General features: G+C 42.9%; 1 protein-coding gene and 1 pseudogene across 1 annotated transcript in view; both read left to right on the plus strand.

Annotated features, from left to right (window-relative positions):
- DTD1 (D-aminoacyl-tRNA deacylase 1) overlaps positions 1-21,410 on the plus strand; it is an 83,061-nt gene that overhangs the window by 20,418 nt on the left and 41,233 nt on the right. Inside the window, exon 4 of the mRNA XM_075527850.1 lies at positions 6,532-6,638. Coding sequence (XP_075383965.1) covers positions 6,532-6,638 — 107 coding nt within the window. The remainder of the gene's footprint in view (positions 1-6,531; positions 6,639-21,410) is intronic.
- Positions 11,274-11,338, plus strand: LOC142423591 (U7 small nuclear RNA; annotated as a pseudogene).

Raw genomic sequence — 21,410 nt, forward strand, 5'->3', positions numbered from 1 at the left:
GGTTTAGAATTGGAGTGGGCTTCTTTGTGACTGGATATCTGCCTTCTCTGGGGAATAGGCTGTTTAGGCTTTAGCCCCAGTGCCTCTGGCGATGGAGGTTTCTAGGCCTAAGACACTTGCCTCTCCGAGGAGGGGGCTTCCTGTACTGAGCTGCGGATCAACCAGAGAACATATGAGAGAGAGGAGACCAGTGTTCCAGTTTCTTGCATGGCCTTAAAGGTTGAATGGAGTCTGGGTGTGCTTCTAGACTCCAGAGGGAGGCTTAGCCCCTGGCTATTGAGCAGTTCTGGGATGGCATCTAGGAGTGAGCCTGTTTCCAATATAGTAAAGAAGTACTGGTGTGAGGCAGCCCCCCCACCCGCCCCTACAACCTCCAGTTTTCCTTCAGTAGCATGCTCTTTTGATTGCTATGTTTTCCTGTTCCACCCCTACCCTCTGCCGGCCCACTATTTCCTCTTAGGCTGCCGTAGACAATGCGATAATAATAACAACTCACTCACTGCCATTGAGTTGATTGTGACTCTCAGCGACTGTAGGACGAGAGTGGAACTGCTCCGTGAGTTTCCGAGGCTGTAGCTCTTTATGGAAATAGTGGTCAAATGCTTACCCATAGGTTGGGTGGGTGGGAACTACTAGCCACTCCATGGGAGAAGCATGGCAGTCTGTTCCCGTAATGATGATAGTCTTGGACAGCATACAGGGCAGTCTTAGCTTCCCTTTAGAGTCTCTGTTAGTTTGCCTGGACTCAGCAGCAACTGAAAACAAGTTTTTATTGTGAATTGGGTGAAGGTTTACAGAGCAGATCATTGGTTTTACATTGAACAATCCATGCACACTTTGTTTTATCTCATTCATTGCAGTCTGCCCAGTGTACCATCACTTATCCCATTCTTTCCTGTGTTTCACGTTTCTATTTATCCGTCTTTCTTCATCCTACTGAAATTGAACTTTGGTGAATGCTGCCCCATGGATCTCAAATGGTTAGTCTAAGGTGGGCATACCTCACTAGCGTTATTGTTCCCCCTTATAGGCCTGGCTATTGTTTAGCTTAAAATTGAGCTGTAGGGGTAAGTTCATTTCTGGACCTGAAGGATGGCTAAGGTCCTCGTCTTGGTTGTTCTGATGTCTAACTTTTCAAAGATGTTATACATTTTTGAAAACATTTTCCTCGTTACCACTCTTCCCTTTAGTACAGTGGTTCTCAACCTGTGGGTCCAACCCCTTTGGGGCTTGAATGACCCTTTCACAAGGGTCTCCCAGTTCATAACAGTAGCAAAATTACAATGATGAAGTAGCAACGAAAATAATTTTATGATTGGGGGTCACCACAACATGAGGAACTGTATTAAAGGGTCGTGGCATTAAGAAGGTTGAGAACCACTGGCTTAGTGTATTTTCCCAGCTCTCTGGGTGCTGCAGTGCATTGCAATGCTCACAGCACTGACAGAGCTCATGTGGTTGTGGGTGCTGTTAAGTCCCAGATATGAAGTTCAGTCATCTGTCTGTAGGGTCCTCCTCATTCACAGGCCATGGAAGCTGGTGAAATCAGGTCCGGTGATAAACCCAACTCAAGTTTTAAGAACCAGAGAGTTAGGGAGAGGCTAGCTAAATAGAGAGTCCAGAGAAAAAGCCAAAAATTCCCAAAAGATAAAGCATGCTTTCTTGCTTCTACCCATGCTTAGACAGGAAGCAGAGATGCCGGAAGGAAGGCTTTGATGGAGGTGTGTGCTTTTGTCTTTCCGTAGACCATACCCTCCAAGAAACAAAGGGTGGTGAGTTGCAAGATGGTCACTTAGACCACACCCCATTTTCATCTTTTAGCAGTGAAATCCCTCCAAAATAGAATTACAGCCACAAGCTTCGAGGCTGGAATTTTTAATGCATCACAAAAGGGATTATGGCTAGAAGGGCCATATTAAGTAATTGACTGCATCTTGCCAGCCTCCCTGGATTGTCTTTCTTAAGTGTCAGGTAAATGTTTTTCTGTCAAGGCAGTCAAGCATTTTAAGAGTATCCCAGGACCGAGGCCTCAGCGAGCTGGAGAGTCTTTCCTTTGGGGTTTGGCTCCAATGAGGCCTTCTCTCTCTTGTAATACGTCTTATAAACACACTGATGCATGCTGAACCTTCAGCTCTGGATGCCGTCTTTGAACTTACACTTAAGAACAACTTGATTGCATTACTGTAGGGGTCCAGAGATAGTTTTGTAAAATGGTTTTACCTTTGGAGATTATTTAGAAAATTATTTTCCAATATAATTTTTCTTGGAAGTTTTATTCCTTGATCTGGACTGGAAACAAAATGATTCCCTGTTAAAACTCTTTAAAACATTTCTTTGGATAATTTCAATTGGAAATTCAGATAATAGTTCTGTTCTGAACTGAGGAAAAGAAAATGTATTTCTTGCTTTTGGAATGACAAACATGGTGAGACATAGGTTATAAATCTTGGCAGCAGGAATTCAAGGTCAGAAATAACTTCTTTCCTCCTGAGAATCTGTTTTCAGCTTCTCTGAGGAGTGCAGTGCTAAAATTCACTACTAATTGTAGCCATAATTTTAACATGTAATTAAGCACAGGGTTTTCATTCCTAGCTGATATATTTTTAGCTAGGCTGACAGTGATAAAATGGAGAGGTCAGTTTATTTGAACGACTTCCATTTCATGGGAGGTTACCATTATGTGAGCATGTTTGGCTACCTACTAGAAATTAGACCAATGATGTCTATAAAAATGTAAACGGTTGGGTACTTTGTATACAGTTTCCAGAGCTTTTTCCTTGGGTGTACCCATTTTGCTATAGCCCTCCTTGAGGCTAAGGGTCACTGGAAGGGAGTGACCTCCAGCATAGAAGAATCTGAGGTGGAAACTATAGTGGCGGGATCAGGGACACTAATTAATTAAATTAGTAAATTAGTTCATATGTCCAAGGAAACCCCAAGTATGAGGCCTGGACAAGTCATCAATTTCGGGAGCAGAGTCAACCTCCAAGTTGTTCAGGCATAAGGAGGGGCTGCAGGCTTACCCGGCCCCTCTTGACACTGGCGGTCCCACTCTCTGCTTTTCTCTTCAGCATCTCTCAGAGGATCATCCTCACGGTGCGGGGATGTTCATGTGAAATGAGTGAAAAAAACAAAATAGGTTTCTATACTTGAGAATTCCCTGAGAACCTAAACATGTTACTGTACATCGTGATTCTGCAGGGAGAATGATAGATAGTAAGCACGGTTTCCAAAAGCATTGAGTGCACACTTGGCCAGGCACAGTTAGGGAAGTGTTATTTTGCTAGTATGGACCCTCTTGAATTTGAATTCTGATTGTGCGCCACCAGAGGCTAACCTTCGCCTCATGTAATTGCCATGTACTGCCTTCCTTAATTTTCACCATGATTTAGGTTCTGATTCATTCCCACCCCTAGGGTAGGGAAAACGACCTTCTTCTGCCCGCCACGGCCAGAGTCTGGCATCATTACCAGCAGTCGCCATGACATGGCACTCTACATTGGATTGTGGTCTCATGAGAGCAAGCCAGGACTGTCTACCTGAACCTGAGAGCTGGTCTTTGGTATCTTGTGCTGCGTTGGACACATAGTTACCAACAATGAATGAGAAAGGAGTGGTTTCCAAATATGGATTGGATTTCATATGGTCTCTGCTCCTTAGTAGTGAGGACAGACTAATCTTATCTTAATTTTTGATTAGACAAATTATTTTATCAGAGGTGGTATACAAGCTAATTGGATTAGTTGTCAGGAACAATGTATTCTTTATCAAAGCGTATACCATTAGCATGTTTAGACCTAGCACTTAACAGAGAAGTTCTGATTAATCTGTGACATTATTTCTTTAAGCATATGTATTTTTGGCTTTATTGCAGTTATAAATGTAACTCAGTGGTTGGGACTCAGTCTGAAACAAATGAATGGGCTGGTTATCAAAACAGGAGGTTTGGAGCTCTTTCTCAGACATAGAGTGAGCCTGTCTTTTGGGACAGTGCAGTGGCTGCTTTGACCATGCAGTCTGGGGAGCAGTTTGGTTTTGCCAACTCACCCAGCATAGGTGATGCACAGGGCAGGGGAAGGCAAGCAGCTTGGACCCTGTGAAGCAAGGTGTCTGCTCAGCTGCCCCTCCCCGTGGTGGCTTCTGTACTGTAATCTGCTTTGCACTCTACCAATGAGGGGATAGAACTCCCTCTCCCCAAACTATGCAACCAAGGAGCAGCAGTTTTTAAAAAAAATCATTTTATTAGGGACTCATACAACTCTTTTCATAATCCGTACATACATCATTTGTGTCCAGCACATTCGTACATATGTTGCCATCATCATTCTCAAAACACCTGCTTTCTACTTGAGCCCTTGGTATCAGCTCCTCATTTTTCAGGAGGAGCAGTTTTTTTTAAATTTTATAAATCATTTTATTGGGGCTCATACAACTCTTATCACAATCCATACATACATCAATTGAGTAAAGCACCCTTATACATTCGTTGTCCTCGTCATTTTCAAAATTTGCCTTCAACTTGGGCTCCTGGAATCAGCTCGTTTTCCATTTTTCCCCTCCCCCTTCTTCCCCGTTCCCCTCTTCCCCCTTAATAGTTTATAAATAATTATTTTATCTTATCTCACACTAGGAGCAGCAGTTTTATGAGGTTCTTTTTTGGGGAACCTCCTAAGCTTTCATTCCCTCTAAGATTTAATATGTTAAAAAATTTAATTATGAACCTAAAACCAAACTCACTGCCCTTGATGCAATTCTGATTCATAGCAACTCTATAGGACAGGATCGAACTGTTCTGGTGGGTTTCCAAGACTAACTCTTTTGTTTTTTAAAAACGGTTATATTGGCACATAATTCGCATATTATACAATCCAATAGTTCAATCGTATAAAAAAGTTGTACAATATTACCACAATCAATTACCACAAGAAGAGCATTTTCTTCTTCCTTGTGCTTACTGTTATTCGCTGAGCCTGTAACTCTTTACAGGAGTAGAAAGCTTGTAACGTGGCTGGTGGTTTTGAACTGCTATTTCATTAGCTGGCCAGCACATTACCAACAGGGAGGAAACAACAACTCTCTCTCTCATCCATCCATCCATCCATCCATCCATCCATTTATCTGAACAGTTTTATTGGCACTTCATCCACATAACATACAATTCAATGGAATAACATTTTTTTAAGATTATGTTGTGATTTTGCAAGTTAGTCATGTTGATGGATATAGAACCATTTTACTGGCTACTGTGTGTTTTATTGACTAACTAAGGTAGTGTTTTTCCATCTGTTCCTCTACTCAGGGACAGTTAGTTTGCTTCTACTCTTTTCCTTTATAAACCCTTGAACAGATCCCCCCTGTTTACATATTCAAGAGTTTCTAGTGTAGGCTCCCTCTAGTTTATATGAGCATTACTGATGCAACCCCCAAATGTCCCTCCATACTGGTAGGATTGACCACCTTCCCTTGCAGTGACTCGCCAGTATTACTGTCTGATTTTCCTGATCTTTGTTGCCTGGTGCCCTGAGTCAGTTCCGACGTACAGCAACCCCGTGCACAATAGAAGGAGACACAGGCTGAGCCAGCGCCATTCTCATGAGTGCTCCTGTGCTTGAGTCCACTGTCACAGCCACCGTGTCAGCCATCTCGCTGAGGGCCTTCCTCGCCTTCACTGCCCCTACCAAGCACGATGTCCTTCTCCAGGGACTACTCTCTCCTAAGTAAGACATGCCCTAGTAAGACAAAGTCTCACTATCCTAGCCTCTAAGGAGTATTCTGGCTGTACTTCTTCCAAGACAGGTTTGTTTGTCCTCTTGACGATCCACAGTATCGTCCATATTGTTCAGCACCACAGATCAAATGCTTTGGTTCTTCTTCAGCGATGGAAAATACCATGGTCAGGTGCACTTTAGTCCTTAAAGTAACATCCTTGCTTTTCAACCATCCAGAGGTCAGTTTACCCAAGGGTCCATGTCTTTGATCTCTTGACTGCTGCTTCCATGAACATCGATCCCAGTAAAATGAAATCCATGTCAACATCAATCTTTTTATTTACTTTTGAGGATTTTGGTCTTCTTTATATTGAGTTGTAACCCATGCTGAAGGCTAGTGTCCTTGATCTTCATCAGCAAGAGCCTCAAGTCTTCCTTAGTCTCATCAAGGAAGGTGGTATCATCTATACATCACAGGTTGTTAGTAAACCTTCCTCCAAGCCTGATGCCTCATTCTTCTTCATGTAATCCAGCTTCTCTGATGATTTGCTCAGCACACAGATTGAATAAGTCTGGTGAGAGGATACAGCCCTGACTTATTCCTTTTCTGACTTTAAACCATGCAAGATTCCCTTGTTCCGTTTGCACAACTGCCTCTTGATCAGTGAAGTATTACAGAAGTCCCATCCCCAGGGCTAGCCGTAGATTGTTTTGATCTATACAGTCTAATGCCTTGGCATAGTCAATCCTGACGTAGGTGTGTTTATTAGACAGTAATATCTTGTGTCTTCATTTCTTTTAATGGTTTAAATTGCTTTTTCAGATGGAAAGTTTGGTGCGTACATGCAAGTTCACATCCAGAACGATGGGCCCGTGACCATAGAACTGGAATCCCCAGCTGCCAGTGCCACCACCTCTGATCCAAAGCAGGTAAGCCTGGTAAGCTGAGTAAGCCCACTATCAGGCCCTGGGATCCATCTCCTAGGTCTTTGTCATATCTGTGGGACTGATTTAATCTCTGGAGCAGTCCTCAGCCTGAGGTGGAAAAAATATTTCACCGTCATAATAGTTAGTTATTGTCAGGTTGCCTCCAACTAATGGTAACCTCATGTCATACAGAACAAACCTAGTCTGGTTTCCCTCTGTCTTTACTCTCATTGGCAGACTTGAGTGCATTGTTGTGACTGCTATATATTTTGAGTTGCTTCTAATGTAGGGGCCTCATCTGTGCTATACTGGACAATATTTGGTTGTGATTCATAAGGTTTTCAGTAGTTAATTTTCAGCTATAGATGACCACGTCTGTCTTCTTTGCCTTTGTCTGTAAGTACTCCTGAAACCTCTCTACCACGAGTGATCGTCCAGGATTTGAAACACTAATAGCATAGGTTCTAGCATCTTAGCAACACAAATCACCACAGCGTGACACGCTGACAAGCTGGTGGTGGTCATCACCATAGCCTCGTGTGTATTTTAATTTATTCCATCCCAGGAATATTACACATGGACATGTATCTGTTTGTAGTGCATCTCTTGAAATGTATCTGGAGGGCTGAGGCTGTACTACCCCCATGTCTCCTAGTGCCTTTAAATTGTAGACATCTTGTTAGAGAAAAGAAAATATATTCTTTTTGGGTCCCAATTCTTCCTCTGGACTCCTGTGTCTGAGCAAGAGGCCATGCTCCCATGTGCCACTGTGTGGCAGTAGAGTAGCAGCAAGTCAGGCTATGCCTGAGAGTGCCTGGGCACCAAGTCCGAGCTGGTTACCTGGAATAGGTTTTATCACAAGTGTGGGAGAATGTGCCACCGTTTCTTTGTAAATCTTGACGCCAATTTAAGCAATGTCTGATCTCAATTTGCTGCCAACTTTGTACCCTTTCAAAAAAAATTAATTAAAACAGAGAAAGGAAAGCCTTAACAATTCTTGCTGACTAACCTATGTGGTTCTCATAAATGTTTAGCTCATGTTGAAAGGTTTTAATTAATACTTCCATTTAATAACCTTTGAGACAGAAGATTAAGGGCTGAAGGGGCATCCCTGTTCTTCACAAGCCCCCTTCGTAGGTTGCACGAAGCTGTGAGTGGAATGCTGGCATAGCTGTGGGGACACATTACAGACTTCTAAAGCTGCAAAACCATGGTTTTAAAGAGGAACATAACCTTTTTTGTCACTCTGCCAAAAATGTTCGGTACAGCTAAATCTCAAAGGTGGTAATTTAGGGTTCTGAATTATTGCTAACATTAAAAATTCATGAATAAATAATCTACATGAACATTTTAACTTTTTACTTTGAAATAATTTGAGAACTACATATAAATTGAAAATTTAGCTAGGACTTCCATAAACTCTTTACTTAACTTTCCTTAGTTTTAACATCTGATATAACCACTGTGTAATGTTCCAAACTCTGAAATTAATATCAACACATTGCTATAATGAAATATAAACAAAATGATAAATGGAGAAAAAAATTTGAAGTTGTCAAGGATTTTGTCCTGTTTTTATCTACAATCAATGCTCATGGAAGCAGCAGTCAAGAAATCAAAAGATGCAAAGACTGTACAGATGTGCTTTATACAATTGATGTATGTATATGTATGAACTGTGATAAGAATTGTATGAGCCCCAATAAATTGTTAAAAAAAAAAAGAAATCAAAAGATGAATCGCATTAGGTAAATCTGCTGCACAAGACTTCTTTAGAGGATTGAGAAGCAAGAATGTTACTTTGAGGACTGACGTGCGCCTGACCCAAACCATGGTCTTTTCCATTGGCTCATATGCATGTGAAAATTGGGCATGGAATAAAGACCAAAGAAGGACGGATGCATTTAAATTGTGGTTTTGGAGAAGAATATTGAAAGTAGCCTGAACTGCTAAAAGGACAGACCTCTATGTTTTGAAGAAGACTGGCCAGAGTGCCCTTTAGAGGCAGGGATGGTCAGCCTGTGTCATACATCCTTAGACATGTTGTCAGGAGACACCAGTCCCTGGAGAAGGACATCCTGCTTGGTAAAGCGGAGGGCAGAGGGAATGAGGAGATAAGTTGGCACGATGGCAGAAACAGTGGGCTCAAGCATAGGGACAAGTGTGAGGATGGTGTGGGCCCAGGCACTTTTCGTTCTGTTGTGCATAAGACTGCTATGAGTCGGAACCAACTCAATGCTATCTAACAACAACAACACAAACCTTACTTGTTTTTCACTCTTTTCCCCTCTAATAGCCCCTTTCTATTCCAGGATCAAATCCAGTTTTTCCATATTGCACATTGTTATTCTTCTTCAGCTTTCCCTAATCCATAACTTCCCCTTGGTATTTTCTTCCTGACCCTTTCACCAGCACTGGTCATTTCGTTTGTAGAACGCTCCTCTCGTTTGTTTTGTGTGTGTGACCACATTGAGGGTGTCCACTCGCAAGAATAACACAAAAGTGATGTGCCCTTCCTTTTTGATGATCATTGTTTATTGTAAATTAGGTGAGAGCTTACATTTCACTAGAAGCCCTGGTGCATAGTGGGTCACATATGGGCTGCTTGCCACCAGGTCAGCAGTTTGAAACCACCAGCCACTCCATGGGAGAAAGATGTGGTTTTCTGCTCTGCAAAGGTTTACAGCCCCGTGAACCCAAAGGGAACAGTTCTACTCTCCCCTCCAGTGTTGCTATGAGTCAGAGTTGATGACAGTGGGTTTTCTATTCAGATAGTCAGCTTTGCATTCGGCACTTTCAACTACTAATCAATCCCCTCGACAGATGACTCTTCATTTGCACCTTGACTTTCCTCCTCCCTCTGTGGATTGCCGTCTTCCATTTCACCCGAGGTAATTAATACCTGTCGACAGTGCTAAGACATTGCTCTGTCAGCCCTCCCTTCCTTACCCATTTTCCACTCTTCAACATCTGTTCCCTTGGGTGTGAGTATGTCCATCTCAGTCTCTTCCATGCTTTCCAGGCCCATCCATGCCATGACGGGTTTCATGGTTTCATCTTTTTAAATTAAAAAAAATTTTTTTTGAGCAATGCATAGTATCCATTATCTGTCTGCTGCAGTTTCTTTATGCATCCTGCTATTGGTGTGCCTTGGATTATTTCCATCTTCTTGCCACTGTGAACAGTGCTGTATTGACCTTGGGACTCGCATGGCTCTTCATGCTATGCCTCTTCTGTAGGATATAGATCCTGAAGAGGGGTTTCTGGGTTATCTGGAATTCCAATTCTCAGTTGTGTAAGGCAGTGCTGTCTCCCCCATGGTAGTGGTGCATATTTACAGTCCTACTAGGAATGTGTGAGGGTTCCAGTTTTCCCGCAGCCTCTCCAGCCTTTGCTTTCTACTTATTTATTTTTTTAACACGTGGCTGGTATTTTCAGTGTGAGGTGGCATCTCATCGTTGTTTGGTGTGCATTTCCAATTTCTTCATACGTTTGTTAGCCATTGGATGTCATCTTTGGTGAACTGTTTGTCCATGTCCTTGATAACTTGGATAAAGGGGAGCTACCAGATTTTCCCACCCTACATGGAATTTTAGTCTTTATCTTCTTGTCTGTCCACTTGCTTGCTTTCAGCTTCCCAGAGAACAGAAGCTATTGGTTGACATTGACCTTGCTTCCCACTACCAGAGAAGCTCCTATAGACCGCCATCCATCGCCTTCTGCCCTATGTAGTAGTAGAGTTGGCCTTCCCTGGTCCTGGCCAGGACTGGCTACATAATTTGGGTTTCTAAAATGAAAACAAAGATCTCCGGTTTTAAAAAACTAAGGACTCCTAGTGACACAGTACTTAAAGGACTCCTGGTGACAGTACTTACTTGGTGCTAAACAGAAGTTTGGTGGTTTGATCTCACCAGCTGCTCTGCGGAAGACAGGTATGGCAGTCTGTTCCACACATAGCTACGGCCTTGGAACCCCAGGGGGCAGTTCTGTTCTCTCCGGTAGAAATCTACCTGATGGCAGTGGGCTTGATTTGTTAAGCATGTACTGGGAATTTCCAGGGGACGAGGGCAGACTATTAAACACGTATGGGGCTCTACTGGGGTGGGATCTGTGGGCTGCGTGGCTCATGCGCTGTGCCGCAATCTGGCCTGGGCCTTGGAGCCTTTCAGAGGACCCCCTGCGTCCACTCGCCTAATCAGTGTGTCCCTTGCTCACTCAACTATCCTCTTCTCATTATTTTAAAAATGGGCACAGATAGTTCCCTTCCTGCTCAGTCCTCACTGTCATCCCCAAATGACCTCTGTGTTCCTTCGTTTCAGTTCCAACATAAACAGCCTGGCCACTGAGCAGCTTTTTACCACTTTTGCTCACTTCTTCCTGGTCACAAACAAACCTTGTTTTTCACAATATCATTCTCTCCTGGTCATTTGCTGTTTTTGTTTTTTTTAATAATCACCTGGTAGTTTATTATTACACTATAACTCTATTTGAAGGAACATTCTAGTTAAGTGGTATTTTTTCTCTGTAAATGTTTTTGGGAAATAGTAATCTCTATGATATTAAACCTTTTGAAAAAACTACTTCCCTTGCTCATTCTTATTTAAAGCATTTAAAAATAGGCATTACAAAAAAAACCCTGAGTGTTACAGCTCTTTTAATTTGTCTAGCAGGTTTTCTGTTTGTTTGTTTTCCGGAACACCCCCCAAAAAAACAAAACAAAACAAAAAACAAACCTGCTAGAGAGACCCATGTTAACTTATGAGGATACAGGTATTTATTTTAATTCTTTCTGAATCTTTTTGAATTTTTCCTTCAAAAGCATAAATTGTCCTGCTAATAATTCCAGTAGTTTGGACCAGAAGTGACAGACAGACTCTTTAAATATTTCACAAATCTCATTTGTCTTTCAAGTTGCCCAGTAGGTGGTGTTTCTTAGGCATGAGAAGGGCCTTTGTTGTACTGTGATGCTGTCATATGACCACACGGTTGTGTCATGGGCCTACCTCTTCCTTTCCCTTCTCACTGAGGGGATTTCCTCTTTGAGCAAATAGCTCATCTGTTAGCTTTTGTGTTTATAGGAGTCTGCCACCAAATTCTTTATATTTAATGCAGATTCACAGTTAATACGCATTGTTTCTATTGTTTGAGCTGTTGCGGTGCATGCTGCTGTTAGGTGCTGTGCGGTGCGTTCTGACTCGTAGTGAGTCTGTGTGCAACAGAACTGGCTGGTCCGGCACCATCCTCACAATCTATCGCCTTGACCAACATGATATCTGTCCAAAATAAGCAAGTTGAAACCAACCCCATCCTTGCTTCTGAGGAGCATTCTGGCTGTATTTCTTCCAAGACAGATTTGTTTGTTTGTTGTTCTGGGTGTCCACAGTCCTTTCATTATTCTCTGTCATTCAGATGCATCAATTCTTCTTTCAAATTCCTTGTTCATTGTCAACTTTTGCATTCATGTGAGGCAATTGAAAGCACCATAGCTCAGGTCATGCACACCATAGTTTTCAAAGTAATATTCTTGCTCTTCAACACTTTATTTACTTATTTTTAATTGGGGACTTGTACAGCTCTTATCACAATCCATACATCCATCCATTGTGTCAAGCACATTTGTACATCTGTTGCCATCATCATTTCAAAATATTTTCTTTCTACTTGAGTCCTTGGTATCAGCTCCTCATTTTTCCCCTCCCTCCCCTACCCGCCCTCCTTCAGGAGCCCTTGATAATTTACAAATTATTATTTTTTCATCTTTTACAATGACCGATTTCTCCCTTCACCCACTTTTCTGTTGTCCATTTCCGTGGGAGGGGGTTATATGTAGATCACTGTGATCAGTTTCCCCTTTCTGTCACCACTTTCCCCTTACCCTCCTGGTATTGCTACTCTCATTATTGGTCCTGAGGGGTTTATCTGTCCTGGATTATCTGTGTTTCCAGTTCCTACCTGTATCAGTGTACATCCTCTGGTCTAGGCGGATTTGTAAGGTAGAATTGGGAACATGATAGTGGGGGGAGGAAGTATTAAAGAACTAGAGGAAAGTTGTGTGCTTTATCTGTGCTGTGCTGCACCCTGACTGGTTCATCTCCTCCCCACAACCCTTCTGTAAGGGGATGTTCACTTGCCTACAGATGGGTTTTCAGTTTCCACTCTGCACTCCCCTCATTCACAATGATATGGTTTTTTGTTCTTTGATGCCTGATACCAGATTCTATTGACACCTTGTGATCACACAGGCTGGTGTGCTTCTTCCATGTGAGCTTTGTTGCTTCTCAGCTAGATAGCTGCTTATTTATCTTCAAGCATTTAAGACCCCAGACACTATATTTTTTGATAGCCGAGCACCATCAGCTTTTTTCATATTTGCTTATGTACCTTTTTTGCCTTCAGTGATCATGTCAGGAAGGTGAGCATCATGAAATGCCAGGTTATTAGAACAAAGTGTTCTTGTGTTGATAGAGTACTTGAGTAGAGGCCCAAAGTTCATCTGCTACCTTAATACTTAACATATAAATGTATGTACATAGATATATATCCCTATCCTTATATATAAATATATTTACATATGTGCGTGCCTGTATTTAGACCTTTATAAATGCCCTTTGCCTCCTAGCTCTTTCCTGTATTTCCTTTTAATTTCCTCTTGTCTCATTATCATGTTCAGCCTTTATTCACATTTCTGTAATTCTTCTCTCTTACATTGCCCTTGATCAAGCCCTACCAGTCATCCTATGCCCTCTTCACCATTTCATTTATTTTTTTCATCATTGATTTTAAATCACTTGTTGTTCCCATGTCCCTGGGTTTGTTAACATCCACTTCCTTTCCCCCGTACCCCCTTCTCCCGTGTTCCTCGGAAACCATTGGTCCCATTGTTTTCTCCTGCGGATTGTTTAGCCCACCTGTCTTAACTAGCTAGACATGCAGAGACAAGCACAAAAATAAGACAGAGCATAACAAAACAGCAAAATAAAACAAAACAACAACAAAAAATATCAGTGACAAAAAAAGAAAAGTCTATAAATAGTTCCAGGTCTGTTTGGCTCTTGAACATGTTAAAGAGGTCATGAGCAGCAGAATTGCTCAGTATAACATGTCATTTCATTTCTTGACTACTACTTACATGAACATTGATTGTGGATCCAAACAAAATGAAACACTGACAACATTGAAACTGCATTAAAAGCAATTTTGGAAGTTGTTTTTAATAAAGCTTCTTTAAATCATCTGAAGAACATGTGTGTGTATATGCACTTATATGTATATTTGTGTGTATACATGTGTATGTGTATATGCATCAGGCGTCTTGTTAGTGTATGACAATGTGCTGAGCATTGGGAGGAAGAGAAAAGGTGGTTTGTATGATACCGGCTTGAAAGCCTAACAACAGTGAGAGATAAATAGCAGTATAGGACACTTAGGAAATGCCACAGGCAGGGCTCTTCCTCCTGTGTTCCTTAGCATGAGCACTTTGATGCCTTCCAGGTGTATTTAACCTAAATTCCTTCCTGTTCTTTATTCAGCCTCCTGCTGCTCTGTCTGCCTTTCTCTCAGTCCCTATGCTTGACATACTCTTGGCTCCTCTCTGTTCTGAGAATAGACTGAAGTCTTTCCGTCTTCTAAACTCTTGTCTTATTTCATTGTCTTCTCTACAGAGGAGAACTTTTCTTGCCACCTCAACCGCAAGTAAGCCCCACTCATGTTTCTCTAATGATTTATTTCATAGCACTTGGTACCATCTGTTATTATCTCCTGGTTACTTTGCTTCTCATGTGTTCATGCCACTCCTAAAATGTAGGCTCTACGAGTCTTGCTCATGTTTCTGTCTCTGCATGTCTGTGTGAGGTGTGTAATTTGCTCTGCCTTGAGTCATTGTGGTGCACAGTGTTGTCTGGGAATACACTGGATTTCTGGGAAGCTGATGCCCTGGAGTTGAGCAAGCCTGCCAGAGGCTACCACTGGTCTTTATAACACAGAAAGGAGAAGCATTACCAGTGTTGGGTTTCAGACTCACGCTTCAGTGGGGATGAATTCTTGTTTTTCCAAGTGCCAGGACTCTCTCTGTGGGCGATATGCAACTATTGATTAAATAGTAAAGGTATCTGTTTGGCTGGGTTGTCTAGAGAACAAAAATCAGCGACACTTACATAACTACAGGAACGATCTTTATAAAAAGTAGTTTTATATCAAGAAGGCCAAGCTCAACTCAAGTGCGTAAATCTGATGCAAGCTTGGGCCTTCTTCAGACTCATATCTGCAGGCCATGATGCAGAAAGGTGAAACAGGATGCAGGATCGTAGGCAGGTGGATGCAGAGTTGAGTGGATCCAAGGTTGGTGAAAAGATTTCAGGCACTGATAGCTCTCAGGGTCAGGTGGTCCATGTGGGGACTCCCCTGGAGACAAGCGGAGTCCTAGTAAGCAGGAAGACATAGTAGCAGAGAGAGAGAGAGCGAGCTCCTGGTGTCTCTAACTTTTATACAAAAAAGCTGATTACACCAAGAAGATGTTGATAGGTTGGGTCACATGCCTACCCTTATCCAGGAGCGTCTAGTTGACATAATTCCTAACTATCACAGTGTCCCATTGCTTCTGGAACTGACGAATGCAGCCCTGTGTGTTTCCCACAGCCATGTTAGCAACACAGCCCGTGCATACTCAAGCTATCGTGTGGGTCCCATGATATGTTCTGACGGTGAAAACAAGTTCGTGCGCTGATGAATGTATTTCCAAAAGGAACATAAAATAGAAGTAGCAGCCGAACCACCAGGAAGAAGCTGTTTTCCTTGCTGCATTTTTATGGAAGGACATAATTATTACCTACATAAAAGAATGCTAGTACATGAGTTCTTCCATGGGAGACTAGATGTTAGGTGATTTTAAACACGCTGGTCAGCCAGTCCTAACAGAAGAAACTTATGCTTGTTCATGTTTTAATTATAATTGTGTTTTCCTTTGATGGATGTTGTTTTTCTAGAGCTCCTATGGATGGGGTTGCACATGTGTGAAAGTAGGTGCTGGTCCGAGGGCCATTTGCCCTTGAGGGGCCTTCCTTGGGCCCTAGGACCCACTTAGTTCATAGTGTTGTCATTGATGACTCATCTTTTCATTTAGTCAATGTTATGGAAAGCATTACTCAGTTAAAATGCTAGAAAGAACTATTTAAAAAACTATTAAAAATGAACTTTCTATTATACATCTTTGATTTAATTGGTATATTTATTGACAAGTCATAGGGCTGAGTTGCCCCTTAACCTCCCTGGCGGTCTAATTACGTCAGCAATTTTGTTAAGGGGCCTCTCTGCAGTATAATTCCGAGTAGGGCTTGGGGTTACTGCTTCTAACAGATAACATTTACCCCGAGCCGCACTTGCGATTACCGCCAGGCAGGTTAAAAAATGGTATCAGAGCGTTTAATTTTCTGCATCACATATAATCTCTGTATCCTTGTTGTATCATCAAGCATTCTTTTTCATGTCTAGTAGCACTGGACGGTCTAGCTTGGAATATCTATGACTTCTGTAGACAGATAGAGAGGGAGGTGGAGGAAACGAGCATCCTGTGCTCCCAAGGGTAGAGTAGCCTAATTCAGTAATATGAGCTGCGGAGTGCAGATGGTCAAGTGATGGGCAGACGGGACACCTGGATGGCTTTTGCTAAGCAACCCTATTGCAGGTACCTGAGGAGGGTCTCTCAACCTCTGAACATGATACATTCTTAATATGAGGAGGAAATATTTTGATGGCAACACATTTCTATTTCTTCATAAAATAACAATCTTATTAGGTGTATGAATTCTTCTTTTAGTTCTTTTCAAAGAATTATACCCTAGATTCAAAGAAGTTTTTTTGGTTTTGGTCTGTTTATAAGCCTGCGAATGGTCATGCTTTTTATGCGTTTTAAGATGTGGGGCCGTGAAAAGCTGTACCTTAGGGAAGTGGGATTAGTTTTGCTGAGTAGGGCTGGTGACTCGGCTTGTGTGGAGAATTAGTCTACTCACTCCCTCCCCCCCAATCGTTTTATTGGCACATAATTTACATATCATAGAATTGAATAGTATAGTCGTTCAGGCATATCCAGGGGGAGTTGTCCATCACCACCACATCCATCCTACAGCCTTCCCCCCCCCCACCCCTGTGGTTGATCCCCCACAAAAAGAGCTGTATGATCATGATCAGCTCCAGTGCTGCCTCCCCGCTCCTGCCTCCACTCTTTACTCCTAAACTCCCCGTTCCCTCCCGTCGACTCACTGCGTAGGCCCTGTGGAATTTTCCCATGCGGCTCGGGTAGGTTGTGCTATCGCTATTATTGGGGAATTAGGACTGCCAGGGTATCTGACCAGAAAGAACACCCTTGGTTGGGCCGAGAGCCAAGCCTTTTTGTGTTTATATCAGCTCCAGTCTGGTCTTGTAGAGCCATGTCCCTGCAGCTCAGCCGCTCTAGCACTCTGCCACTCTACCTAGCTCCTGGACCGGGAAAATTCGGTTGGGAGATTTGGGAGTATGCGCTCAGCTGGCTAGTGCCCAAGGTCCATGACAGAGGGGAACCCATCGACAGACATCACTGCTCTTTACTTTTAGTAGATTTGCGTCTCCTTATCTTTATGCTGGGACTCCTGTGGTCTGGAAGCATAGGCTATCCCTCTCAGTGGCTCCTTGGCGCTCTTCTCTGCCGAGTCTCTCCCATGTGTGTTGCTGGGCCATCTTGCTCCAAGTCTACACCCTAGATTGTAGGTCCACAATTTCAGATGGCTTCAGGTTCAGTTTTTCATAGCTTGTAACCAGGCTTAAAATGTTTACTGGCCACAAAACATATTTCCAAATATCTCCGCCAAAGGGTACTCACCATGTCAGTTATTCCAATAATGTTCAATTTTTAACATTAATTTACTGAATAAATTTATTGAATTAGAATTTGGATTTATTTGTACATTATTGAAATGCACGTGAAAGTTTCTGGGTGGTTCAAATGGTTAATAGGTTCAGCTGCTGATTGAAGAACAGAAGATTTGAGTACATCCTGAAGTGACTTAAAAGAAAGTTTTGTTTCTTTTTTTTTAAAAAAAAGAAAGGCTTTCAAACTACTTCTGAAAAATTATCCTTTAAAAATTCTATGAAGCACAGTTCTACTCTGACACGATGAAGTTACCACGAGTTGCTTAACACAAAAAATGGGCTCTTAGAAAAACTTTGTATGTGCTTTGTTCAGGTGATCATGGTGTCACGGTGGACACATCTGTGCTTTTCTCATGTTTATATATTCTAACTTTTGGTTGTGATTTAGGTAGGAGTTTACATTTCAGATACTGATTGGAGCTTCTTCAATTGGAGAACCAGCTTTCCTCCCCACTCCTTCTTGCTTTTCCACTCCTTCTAGCAGTGTCTCCCTTCCCCCCCTTTCGCCCCCCCCCCCCATTCTCCTTTCCTTCGGACTTTTTGCTTGATAACACAGACTCAAGAGGAGTGGAATCATTCCTGGGGTTTAGACCTGCTGGTGACCACAGAGATCAGCCTCAGCAAGTGAGCCTTGAAGAAAGTCAGTAAACAGTTTTGCTTTGGGATTTGGGTCGTTCCCCCCCACCCCTTCTATTCCTCTGTATAAGCTACAGGTGAGCAGATGTAGACAACAGGGGTGGTGTCATCCCCGCCGTCCCACAGCCTACTGAGCCTTGGGAGAAGACGTCCACATAGCCAGAGAAGCCCCAACCCGACAACCAACAATGCCCTGTCCCAGGGGCTCAGCTCTGCACCTCCCATCTTAGGGCACCTGAAAGCGCACTTGTTCAAGGGCTTTCTTTTTCTTTCCCATACTTCCTCCCCCCTTTTGGACAATATCACATACCCCAGCAGCAAAGGTATTATTATGGCAGTACAAGCTAAGAGACATGGAACTGGGAGCTGAGCCCACAGACCTAAGAGAATTAGTTAATTCTCTGGATCTAAACCCCACCACCTGACCTACAGACAATCCACACACCAGACACATCCGTTGGTGCCTGGGTGCTCCAGGTAGGGCATATGGGTGAACCTCATGCTCCTGCGTTGACATATCACAGGCAGTGAGCTTGTGCGTGAGACAAGTTCCCCAAGTCCCCAGCACAGAGGGCTCTTCTGGCCGAGGTACTGGATAGACTGTAATCTGCCAACTGTCTCAGGACCCCAGCTCCTGATCGGTGCCCCAATAGAACACCCCGGGCTGTGTAGAGCAACAACTTCTCCTTTGAGCAGGCTCCTGCATCTCCTCTCACTCCCAGACCACCCTTCCCCCAACCCCACTTAGTGACCATCATCCAAAAAGGTGAACCCTGCTTCCGCCAACCTGATCCAGCTGAGGTCTGTTCCACTATGGTAACCTACATTTATGAGAATACAGAACTCTCAGCCCTACCCGAAGTCCCAAACAACCCCTACACTAAATCTCAACCCTACTTCCCATCCGAATGTACCACAAGGGTAAAACAATTTACTTCCAGACATTGCCCCCAACGGCTCAAAAGACCTCTGCTCCACACAGCCCGGACTTCCCCAAGGACAGAGGTTTAGACTCCAGCTGTTCTTTTGTTGCTCTTGCTGTTGCTCTGTTCTGTCATTCCTATATCCTCCCCTCTTTAAAAAAAGTCATGCACTATTCTTATAATTCAGCCTTAAATAGTACTTACCCATCTGTTGGTCTACATAAGGGGGAAAGAACTTTATTACTATTATTTTCTTTCAAGTTACTTTTTTGCTTTTAGTTCATCAACACATCATTAATCTGCAAGTTAACACTTCCTCATCTCTTCATTAGCACCTCGTTTAGAGCATCCTGGATCATCTCAGGCAGTTCAGAACTACAGCCTGTCCCTGGGGCAGCTCATCCTCACCTCCTCCTCCCAGACCATCACCAAGACCAGTTTGACAACCCTGATATACAACCCAGTCCTTCTCTGAAATCCTTGTCCCTCGCAGAGTGGAAAGTGTAAGCCTCAGCTCATTCACGTACATTCAGCCCAAGAGCACCGGAGTCATTCACTTACATTCATCTCAACACCACTGGAACAACTTCTCTATATTCCTGACACCCCACTCTACCCTTTGGTCTCCAGGACACCAAAGAACATGGACATATTCCAGCCATCACCAGGCCCTGACCAGGAGGAACCACCCATCCACGAACACCAAACGTAACTGCTCAAAAGGTCTCCTCATCCAGTATGCTCCAGCCACAGGCTCAGATCCACCCAAAGCTCCCATTCGAGTCTTCAGAAAACTCAAATCTCTCTTTCCCACGTCAGAGACCAAGATCTTGCACAACACTTCGAGCCCAAACAAATATAGATTGGCAGCTTCAACTTCTTGCTCTGGTGCTATTTTTCCCCTATTTTAATTTTAAATATTTTTATCTCTTGCACTTTTAGTCCTTCAGTTTCAATATCTAAATGTTTATTTCACAGTTCTCTCTACCTATTTTTCTTTTTTCTTCTTCCAAATCATTCTCTTTCCTTTTCATTCTCTTAAAGCCAAAAGCTGACATTACTTGTACAATTTTTATTTCAGAGCATTTTAAATGCTTCAATTTAAAAATACCAATGATTGTCCATAGCAAATACCTTTTTTTAACAACACAAACAGTGACTATACACATAGACTTCTTCACAGGGACTACGCAGCAATCAAATTGACCCCATCTGTGAGAAGACACGCTAGAGAAGCTCAGTCTCAGCAGCTAACGTCCGCTCAGAGACGGACTGTGGAACAGGCCATCAGTTGCTCATATGTAAGTTTGGGTTGAAGCTGAAGGAAATTAAGTCCACAAGAGCCAAAATAGGGCACAGAGTCTCTCCCACCTGAATTTTGAGAACATCTCAAGAACAGGTTTGCTTCCTTGTACACTGAGAAGACCCGATGGGCTGTGGGAGCACGTGAAGAACATCAGTCATACAGGAAGCAAAGGCCATTAAAAATAAAGGAAAGGAAGAAACTCTCAAAGTGGATGCCAGAAACTACTCAGAAACTCGTTCTCAATCATAGCCTGGCTCAGGCACATAGAGGAAATTCTGAAGTCAACGATCTGAACAGAAAGTTTCAAAGGGCAGCTCAAGAAGACAAAGTCAAATATCATAATGAAATGTGCACAGCGCTGGAGTTAGAAACCAAAAAGGAAGAACACGCTCAGCAGATCTTAAACTGAAAGATCTCAAGAAAAAATTCAAGCCTCAAGTTGCAATATTGAACGATTCAAAGGGCAATATATTAAATGATGCAGGAAGCATCAAAGGAAGATGGAAAGAGCACACGGAGTCACTGCACCGAAAAGAACTAGTTGACATTCCACCATTCCAGGAGTTAGTATATGTGCAAGCACCAGCGAAAGAAGTTCAAGCTGCATCGAAAGAATTATCCAAAAACATGGCTCTGGGTTCTTGCTCATATTTCCAGTTGCTTCATATGCAGGTGAGAGTTGGGCAGCGAGTAAGGAAGACTGAAGAAGAATGGATGCATTTGAGTTCTTGCTGGTTAAGAATTTTGGAAGTATCACGAACTTCCTAAAGAAGAAACAACCCTGTCTTGGAGGAAGTACAGCCAGCATGCTGTGCTTACAGGCCAGGATGGTGAGACGTTGTCTAATATACTCTGGACATGTTGTCAGGGGAGACCAGTCCCTGGAGAAAGACATGATGCTTGATAAAGTAGAGGGGCAGTGAAAAGGAGAAAGGCCCTCAACAAGATGGATGGGCACAGCTGCTGCAACAATGGGCTCCGGCGTAGAAACAATTGTGAGGACAGTGCTGG

The sequence above is a fragment of the Tenrec ecaudatus genome, chromosome 12, assembly GCF_050624435.1.
Source record: "Tenrec ecaudatus isolate mTenEca1 chromosome 12, mTenEca1.hap1, whole genome shotgun sequence".
Classification (NCBI taxonomy): Eukaryota; Metazoa; Chordata; class Mammalia; order Afrosoricida; family Tenrecidae; genus Tenrec; species Tenrec ecaudatus.